At 35.9% G+C, this 10,895-nt stretch overlaps 1 protein-coding gene across 1 annotated transcript in view; it reads right to left on the reverse strand.

Annotated features, from left to right (window-relative positions):
• The window catches only part of LOC127011836 (uncharacterized), a 112,345-nt gene extending 109,044 nt beyond the window's left edge, over positions 1-3,301 (reverse strand). The window contains exon 1 of the mRNA XM_050890029.1: positions 3,228-3,301. Within this exon, the coding sequence (XP_050745986.1) occupies positions 3,228-3,300 (73 nt within the window). The 5' untranslated portion in view covers position 3,301. The remainder of the gene's footprint in view (positions 1-3,227) is intronic.
• Between the last annotated feature and the right edge of the window lie 7,594 nt (positions 3,302-10,895).

Consider the following 10,895-nt stretch of genomic DNA (forward strand, 5'->3'; position numbering starts at 1 on the left):
AACTAAAACCATCTATTGTGACAATGAGGCTTCCTTCAATTCTGAAACGATTACGTCTTTGCTGAAAAATCAATACAGCATCGATGTCATTAATGCGCCACCGCTTCACAGTAGCTCCAATGGCCAAGTGGAAAGATTCCACAGTACCTTGGCAGAAATAGCCAGGTGCCTCAAAATCGATAAAAAAATTGACGACACTGTGGAATTAATTTTGCGGGCTACAGTAGAATATAATAGATCGTTGCACTCAGTCACGGATTGTAGGCCAGCAGAAGTTATCCATGCCAGCAGCGACGAGGCTAATTCGGCTATTAGAGCCAAGATCGACAAGGCGCAACAAACCAACCTCGATAGAATTAACACTTCAAGACAAAACAGAGTCTTTGAAGTTGGGGAAAAGGTCCTCGTGCGCAATAATAAAAGACTCGGAAATAAGCTGACGCCGCTCTACTCGGAAGAGCGCATAGAAGCAGACCTAAAAACGTCTGTTCTCATTAAAGGGAGGGTGGTCCATAAGGACAATATAAAATAAACATCTCCGCCATCCATACTCGCCCTTATGTTATTCAGAACTCAACATTACTACCATCTCCACAGGCTTGCCGTTATACTCGTCTTACTGCTGTCCATAGCGAATGCGAGAATTACCGACTTCTCTCACGCGAAGTATATTCCGGTACTGGACGGGAATGTCCTGGTGTGGGAACAATATGGCCTAGTTAGGCACTCGACAAATTTGTCTGAGTTCTCCAGCATAATTGACTCTACGGTCAGAATGCTGGAGCTGTTCCCACAGTCGCATATGAGGAAGTTATTGGAAGTGGACGTCGATCATGCCCAGAACATTCTGGATGAATTAACCGTGCACCATAGAATGGCCAGGAGCCTAGATTTCCTGGGCACTGCACTTAAGGTCGTGGCAGGCACGCCCGACGCGGAGGACCTCTATAGAATTAAGACTAACGAAGCAGCGCTGATCGAAGCAAACAATAGGCAGGTTGTAATCAATACAGAAACACAGAAACACATTAACCAACTTACAGATACAGTAAATAAAATCCTCAAGGAAAAAAGGGACGGGTTAGTTGACTCCGGCCACCTTTTCGAAACACTTCTAGCCAGGAATAGAATCCTCATTTCAGAATTACAAAATTGCATGCTCACAATCACACTTGCCAAGAACAACATTATAAATCCGGTTATATTTAATCACAATGACCTTAAATCTATCTTTGACGAACAGCTCACAGAGGTCCCCATAGTCAGTCTTATGGCTGTATCTAAGATTAAAATTTTTCAATCTAATGTCTTTATCCATGTCTTAGTTCAGTATCCTAAAGTTAAGCGTATTTGTAAAAAAGTCCTGCTCTTCCCGGTCGCGCACTACCATACTATTCTACAAATAGAAGATAACAGCGTGGCGGAATGCGACGACGAAGTCCTAGCAGTTTCCGACTGCGCCTCCACCAACTTGGCCACATTTTGTAAAAAGGCGCCGCACGACACCTGCGCCAGGCAATTACATGCAGGCGGGGCGGCTACATGCCGGACGCGGCCCAGTAATCTGGAACCACTTACAATCGTGGACGACGGAATAATGATCGTCAATGAAAAACTCACGAGGATCACCATCGATGACGGTCCCCCAACAACCATAATAGGGACCCACCTTATTACTTTCGAAAGGAAGGCGGTGGTTAATGACTCCGTGTTTTTGAACCTCGGCTTCTCTGTGAAAAAGAGCCCAGGGATCGCGGCCTCCCCATTAATCAACATAACGGGACATGATCACATATTGAGTTTGCCATTACTGCAACGGATGAACGAGCACAACCTGCGTCTGATGCAGGAACTCAGAGATGACGTGTCGGCGGGAGGTGCACCTAAGATGTGGTTCGCCGCGGGAGTTGCCGTCAGCTTTACATTATGCGGCCTGGTCCTGCTCCAACATCACTGCAGGCGCAAACGAGAGGCATCCCGATTACGAAAGTCCATCGACGAATTGGCTGTCACCGAGGACGGCGTCTAATTTAAAGGGGGGAGTAGTTAACAACCAACTCCCAACTTGGGCTGAGCAGGCCAATTCATATTCCCTTTATTAATATTAATCACTATTATTATATTATTATTACACTTCTTATACCACTCGTGTATGGTTCGCCTCAATTTGAGGTCCACCCTAATGAGCCCAAGTGCTGAGCCAACATATTGTGCCAACATATGGGCCGTGGCTTTGTCCCATTGGCTGACAGCGAACGTATGACTTCTGCAAAATGTGCATGGTCAGCGGTCTGCCACGGGCATCCGGTCATGCATGAGCCTTTGTTAATTCTTAAGTTCAGTTCATATAGGATATTCAATAAATAAAGAGCACCAGCTCCTATTAATGAAACTCCGGCACTTAGCCGTTAAATCTTTAATTAAAATATACTGACTGAGTCTCTAGGCCAGCAGGTAAAGAAGGGCAGTCACCCTTCCAACGTAAACTTCCTAATCTTCAGTGGATAGGAGTAGCCAGCCGGCTCCTCAAGAATCACCAACACCAAGTACGCGTGATCCCCCCTGGATCCAACACCCGTCCCATAAGAATTGGGACTGATATTAGTGACTGCTGCGTGGGACCTGCCCGCCAGCCGATCTGTATTATATAACAATTAGTGACTACTGCGTGGGACCTGCCCGCCAGCTAACCCCCATTAAATCTATAATTTACACATGTAAATCGTAGAACAATGCTCGGTATTACTTTCATGCAAAATCTTTTTGTAGAACTTGTAAGCCGCCTAACTTTCAATGTCCTTGTAAGACTAACACGGAGTTATTTAGTTCTAAATTTGCCACGATGTGCATACAATTTTTGTCTGGACGAGCCTTTTCACGTTCTATGTAATAAATTAAACAACCTTCACATTTAATTTGCACTTTAACTTCTATGTTTAAATTCATTTGATTCAATTTTAGTTACGCCTTTTATTTTCATTTGTGTCTTTTTGTCTATTGTCTCTATTTGTTTTATTTATCTTCTTCGCAGACTCGCATTTTTGCCCGAACTGATAAAAGGGCCCCACGCATATCAAGCATATCAATTTAGGTGTTCTTCTTAACCCTAAACTTAAATTTGACTGCCACTTTATGTCCACTGTCAACTAAGCCATGAGTGTTCTTGGGTTTATAAAGCGTTGGTCAAAAGAATTTAAGGGCTCTTATATGAGCAAATTATTATTTACCTCCCTTGTCCGTCCTATTTTGGAATATTGTTCGTCGGTTTGGAGTCCACAATATCAAGTGCACATCGACCATATTAAGTCGGTACAAAAAAAATTTCTCTTATTTGCTTTGCGTAGTTTGAACTGGGATCAAAACGTAAGGCTACCTTCCTACCAGAGTAGATTACTATTGCTTAATTTACTTACACTTGTAAATCGTAGAATAATGCTTGATACTACTTTTATACAAAATCTTATAAGATGTGACATTGATTCTGCAGATCTTTTAAACCGCCTAAAATTGAATGTTCCTATCCTCTAAATTTGCCACGATGTACATCAAAATTTTGTCTGCAACTATAATAAACTTTATCATTCAATTAGCATTTCAACATCTACCCCGGTATTAAAAACTAATATTTCAACTCATTTGCTTAATTCTTAGTTGGGCCTTTTGTTTTCATTTGTGTGCCGTCTCTATTTGTTTTATGTATGTATCTTCCTCGAGAACTCGCATTTTTTCCCAAATTGATAAAACGGCCCCGTGCGTAACAAGCACGTGCTTGGTGTCGTTGGGCCACATGTTTGTACTGTTTGAAGTGCATCAACGTCCATACATATATATAATTAAGGATTAAATGATGAGAAGTCCACTTGTAAACAAGAAAGGAAGTTAACTTCGGCAAGCCGAAGTTTGTATACCCTTGCAATTATAAAAATAATCAATAATTTTATTAAATTGAATTGGAAATTCTTATGAATATAAAAATTCTTATTCCCAATATTATAAGATAATATGTCAACAAGCCTTAAAGCTATAATTTGTTTCACCTTATTTCCCACCAATTATCTGATCGTTCCTATGACAGCTATTTGATATAGTCGTCTGATATTAATAAAATTTAATTCGAAATTCAGAACTAATTAAGAAATGTTATTTTCAAGCTTATAAGGTTATATGTTAAAAAACACAAAGGAAATAATGTGTATTTCATGTTTTCGTACTAATTTTCCGATCGTTCCTATGGCAGCTATATGATATAGTCGTCCGATTTTGATAAAACTTAATTCGGAATTCAAAAAATATTATTTCCAAGCGTAGGAGGTTATAAGTTAAAAAACACCGAATTTTTCAATATTACTTTACCACAAATTTTCCGATTGTTCCTTTGGGAGATATATGATATAGTCGTCCGATTTTGATGAAATTTAATTCGAAATTCAGAACTAATTTAAAAATGTTATATCCAAGCTTAGAAAGGTTTAGGTTAAAAAACACGAAAGATATAATTTTTTTTAATTTGTTCCCCGATAGATCCTATGGGAGCTATAAGATATAGTTGTCCGATCCGGCTGGTTACGACTTATATACTACCTGCAATAGAAAGAAGACTTTTGGGAAAATTTCATCCCGATAGCTTTAAAACTGAGAGACTAGTTTGCGTAGAAAGGGACGGACAGACGGACGGACGGACGAACACGGCTAGATGGATTAGTCTAGTGATGCTGATCAAGAATATTTATACTTTATGGGTTCGGAAACGTCTCCTTTACTGCATTGCACACTTCTGACTGAAATTATTATACCCTCTGCATGGGTATAAAAAGTATGAGAAAAACAAACAAAAAGAAAATGGTGCCATCTTATAAATGGTAAACATTTTGTTGACAACTCCAACTTTCATAGTTCATTTTTAAGAAATTATGAAATTCAAATTATGAAATATCCGTTTACATATAATCAAATAACTCAGAACTCTCCTTTAAATCCTTTCATTAAATTAATAAACCTGTTAGCAATATATTAAAAGCTGTATATAAATTAAGTGGATATAAGATATGACTATTTAATGATAATAGCATTCCGCGCTTATGTTCCAATTCCGATGTTCCAATAATGTAGAAATAAGTAGGAGCTGAGGACTATTTGAAGATCGGAATAGGGACACTTGATGAAGATAGACGAGTGGAAACACACGTGTAAAAGCTGAGCTGAGAATAAAAATTGAATTAAAATAAAACTTACGAATAGAAATAAAATAGAAAACCTGAGTCAACAAACCACTTTTAATCATTACATATTTGATTTTTTACTGTTTATAAAATACAAAAATGCTTTCTTATTTGTTACCAAAAAACAACGGCCAAAAACAGACAAATCTATTAACCAAGAAAATTTTATAACAGAATTTAAAGATCAATTAAATTAACTTTATATTGGATCGGGAAGTTATCCAACCGGTGAAACTAGGCCGCTTATTGCTTTTATAAACAATACTTTCAAACTCTGCGTTTTCCTTTGGTTTCGAGGTCCGATCTTGGTTTCCCAGCTAAGTTAAACAAATCAAAATTAAATGTTCTTCTACGTTTATTAGATACTTTCTTCAAAATACGCCACTCAACCGTTTTTTTGGTCTCAAAGTTTAAATTTGACTGCCATATAATGTCTACTGTCAACAAAATCATGAGTGTTCTTGGGTTTGTGAAGCGTTGGTCAAAAATGTTTGATGACCCTTATACAACTAAATTACTATTTACCTCCCTTGCCCGTCCTTTTTTAAAATATTGTTCTTCGGTTTGGAGCCCACAACATCAATTGCATATTGACCTAATTGAGTTGGTACAAAAAAGTCTTACTTTTGCCCATAGTAGTTGGAACTGGGATCCTACGTGCTTAATTTACATACACGTGTAAATCGTAGAACAATGCTCGGTATTACTTTCATGCAAAATCTTTTTGTAGAACTTGTAAGCCGCCTAACTTTCAATGTCCTTGTAAGACTAACACGGAGTTATTTAGTTCTAAATTTGCCACGATGTGCATACAATTTTTGTCTGGACGAGCCTTTTCACGTTCTATGTAATAAATTAAACAACCTTCACATTTAATTTGCACTTCAACTTCTATGTTTAAATTCATTTGATTCAATTTTAGTTACGCATTTTATTTTCATTTGTGCCTTTTTGTCTATTGTCTCTATTTGTTTTATTTATCTTCTTCGCAGACTCGCATTTTTGCCCGAACTGATAAAAGGGCCCCACGCATATCAAGCATATCAATTTAGGTGTTCTTCTTAACCCTAAACTTAAATTTGACTGCCACTTTATGTCCACTGTTAACTAAGCCATGAGTGTTCTTGGGTTTATAAAGCGTTGGTCAAAAGAATTTAAGGGCTCTTATATGAGCAAATTATTATTTACCTCCCTTGTCCGTCCTATTTTGGAATATTGTTCGTCGGTTTGGAGTCCACAATATCAAGTGCACATCGACCATATTAAGTCGGTACAAAAAAAATTTCTCTTATTTGCTTTGCGTAGTTTGAACTGGGATCAAAACGTAAGGCTACCTTCCTACCAGAGTAGATTACTATTGCTTAATTTACTTACACTTGTAAATCGTAGAATAATGCTTGATACTACTTTTATACAAAATCTTATAAGATGTGACATTGATTCTGCAGATCTTTTAAACCGCCTAAAATTGAATGTTCCTATCCTCTAAATTTGCCACGATGTACATCAAAATTTTGTCTGCAACTATAATAAACTTTATCATTCAATTAGCATTTCAACATCTACCCCGGTATTAAAAACTAATATTTCAACTCATTTGCTTAATTCTTAGTTGGGCCTTTTGTTTTCATTTGTGTGCCGTCTCTATTTGTTTTATGTATGTATCTTCCTCGAGAACTCGCATTTTTTCCCAAATTGATAAAACGGCCCCGTGCGTAACAAGCACGTGCTTGGTGTCGTTGGGCCACATGTTTGTACTGTTTGAAGTGCATCAACGTCCATACATATATATAATTAAGGATTAAATGATGAGAAGTCCACTTGTAAACAAGAAAGGAAGTTAACTTCGGCAAGTCGAAGTTTGTATACCCTTGCAATTATAAAAATAATCAATAATTTTATTAAATTGAATTGGAAATTCTTATGAATATAAAAATTCTTATTCCCAATATTATAAGATAATATGTCAACAAGCCTTAAAGCTATAATTTGTTTCACCTTATTTCCCACCAATTATCTGATCGTTCCTATGACAGCTATTTGATATAGTCGTCTGATATTAATAAAATTTAATTCGAAATTCAGAACTAATTAAGAAATGTTATTTTCAAGCTTATAAGGTTATATGTTAAAAAACACAAAGGAAATAATGTGTATTTCATGTTTTCGTACTAATTTTCCGATCGTTCCTATGGCAGCTATATGATATAGTCGTCCGATTTTGATAAAACTTAATTCGGAATTCAAAAAATATTATTTCCAAGCGTAGGAGGTTATAAGTTAAAAAACACCGAATTTTTCAATATTACTTTACCACAAATTTTCCGATTGTTCCTTTGGGAGATATATGATATAGTCGTCCGATTTTGATGAAATTTAATTCGAAATTCAGAACTAATTTAAAAATGTTATATCCAAGCTTAGAAAGGTTTATGTTAAAAAACACGAAAGATATAATTTTTTTTAATTTGTTCCCCGATAGATCCTATGGGAGCTATAAGATATAGTTGTCCGATCCGGCTGGTTACGACTTATATACTACCTGCAATAGAAAGAAGACTTTTGGGAAAATTTCAGCCCGATAGCTTTAAAACTGAGAGACTAGTTTGCGTAGAAAGGGACGGACAGACGGACGGACGGACGAACACGGCTAGATGGATTAGTCTAGTGATGCTGATCAAGAATATTTATACTTTATGGGTTCGGAAACGTCTCCTTTACTGCATTGCACACTTCTGACTGAAATTATTATACCCTCTGCATGGGTATAAAAAGTATGAGAAAAACAAAAAAAAAGAAAATAGAAAACTAATATTTCAACTCATTTGCTTAATTCTTAGTTGGGCCTTTTGTTTTCATTTGTGTGCCGTCTCTATTTGTTTTATGTATGTATCTTCCTCGAGAACTCGCATTTTTTCCCAAATTGATAAAACGGCCCCGTGCGTAACAAGCACGTGCTTGGTGTCGTTGGGCCACATGTTTGTACTGTTTGAAGTGCATCAACGTCCATACATATATATAATTAAGGATTAAATGATGAGAAGTCCACTTGTAAACAAGAAAGGAAGTTAACTTCGGCAAGTCGAAGTTTGTATACCCTTGCAATTATAAAAATAATCAATAATTTTATTAAATTGAATTGGAAATTCTTATGAATATAAAAATTCTTATTCCCAATATTATAAGATAATATGTCAACAAGCCTTAAAGCTATAATTTGTTTCACCTTATTTCCCACCAATTATCTGATCGTTCCTATGACAGCTATTTGATATAGTCGTCTGATATTAATAAAATTTAATTCGAAATTCAGAACTAATTAAGAAATGTTATTTTCAAGCTTATAAGGTTATATGTTAAAAAACACAAAGGAAATAATGTGTATTTCATGTTTTCGTACTAATTTTCCGATCGTTCCTATGGCAGCTATATGATATAGTCGTCCGATTTTGATAAAACTTAATTCGGAATTCAAAAAATATTATTTCCAAGCGTAGGAGGTTATAAGTTAAAAAACACCGAATTTTTCAATATTACTTTACCACAAATTTTCCGATTGTTCCTTTGGGAGATATATGATATAGTCGTCCGATTTTGATGAAATTTAATTCGAAATTCAGAACTAATTTAAAAATGTTATATCCAAGCTTAGAAAGGTTTATGTTAAAAAACACGAAAGATATAATTTTTTTTAATTTGTTCCCCGATAGATCCTATGGGAGCTATAAGATATAGTTGTCCGATCCGGCTGGTTACGACTTATATACTACCTGCAATAGAAAGAAGACTTTTGGGAAAATTTCAGCCCGATAGCTTTAAAACTGAGAGACTAGTTTGCGTAGAAAGGGACGGACAGACGGACGGACGGACGAACACGGCTAGATGGATTAGTCTAGTGATGCTGATCAAGAATATTTATACTTTATGGGTTCGGAAACGTCTCCTTTACTGCATTGCACACTTCTGACTGAAATTATTATACCCTCTGCATGGGTATAAAAAGTATGAGAAAAACAAAAAAAAAGAAAATGGTGCCATTCTTATAAATGGTAAACATTTTGTTGACAACTCCAACTTTCATAGTTCATTTTTAAGAAATTATGAAATTCAAATTATGAAATATCCGTTTACATATAATCAAATAACTCAGAACTCTCCTTTAAATCCTTTCATTAAATTAATAAACCTGTTAGCAATATATTAAAAGCTGTATATAAATTAAGTGGATATAAGATATGACTATTTAATGATAATAGCATTCCGCGCTTATGTTCCAATTCCGATGTTCCAATAATGTAGAAATAAGTAGGAGCTGAGGACTATTTGAAGATCGGAATAGGGACACTTGATGAAGATAGACGAGTGGAAACACACGTGTAAAAGCTGAGCTGAGAATAAAAATTGAATTAAAATAAAACTTACGAATAGAAATAAAATAGAAAACCTGAGTCAACAAACCACTTTTAATCATTACATATTTGATTTTTTTACTGTTTATAAAATACAAAAATGCTTTCTTATTTGTTACCAAAAAACAACGGCCAAAACCAGACAAATCTATTAACCAAGAAAATTTTATAACAGAATCTAGAGATAAATTAAATGAACTTTATATTGGATCGGGAAGTTATCCAACCGGTGAAACTAGGCCGCTTATTGCTTTTATAAACAATACTTTCAAACTCTGCGTTTTCCTTTGGTTTCGAGGTCGGATCTTGGTTTCCCAGCTAAGTTAAACAAATCAAAATTAAAGTAAGCATCAGCTTACGTTTGAAGCCCAATCAATTGCGCCTTTTAAAACTCAGCATTTGCCTTTGTCTTTGCCTTAGGCTTTTAGGCTCGATATAGTAAACATCAGCTTTCCTTCGAAGCCCAATCAATTGAGCCCTTTGTGTTTAAAGTTCCCATCAAATTACATCGGTCAGCAAATTGATTTCTACAAATTGCTTTCAGTGATGCTGTGCGTAAAACGTTTTAAATTCGAACTGCCTTGAATGGAACGTTATGACTTTTTATTGTTCTTCTACGTTTATTAGATAATTGCTTAATTTACATACACGTGTAAATCGTAGAACAATGCTCGGTATTACTTTCATGCAAAATCTTTTTGTAGAACTTGTAAGCCGCCTAACTTTCAATGTCCTTGTAAGACTAACACGGAGTTATTTAGTTCTAAATTTGCCACGATGTGCATACAATTTTTGTCTGGACGAGCCTTTTCACGTTCTATGTAATAAATTAACAACCTTCACATTTAATTTGCACTTCAACTTCTATGTTTAAATTCATTTGATTCAATTTTAGTTACGCCTTTTATTTTCATTTGTGTCTTCTTGTCTATTGTCTCTATTTGTTTTATTTATCTTCTTCGCAGACTCGCATTTTTGCCCGAACTGATAAAAGGGCCCCACGCATATCAAGCATATCAATTTAGGTGTTCTTCTTGACCCTAAACTTAAATTTGACTGCCACTTTATGTCCACTGTTAACTAAGCCATGAGTGTTCTTGGGTTTATAAAGCGTTGGTCAAAAGAATTTAATGGCTCTTATATGAGCAAATTATTATTTACCTCCCTTGTCCGTCCTATTTTGGAATATTGTTCGTCGGTTTGGAGTCCACAATATCAAGTGCACATCGACCATATTAAGTCGGTACAAAAAAAATTTCTCTTATTT

The sequence above is a fragment of the Drosophila biarmipes genome, unplaced genomic scaffold, assembly GCF_025231255.1.
Source record: "Drosophila biarmipes strain raj3 unplaced genomic scaffold, RU_DBia_V1.1 ptg000013l, whole genome shotgun sequence".
Taxonomy (NCBI): domain Eukaryota; kingdom Metazoa; phylum Arthropoda; class Insecta; order Diptera; family Drosophilidae; genus Drosophila; species Drosophila biarmipes.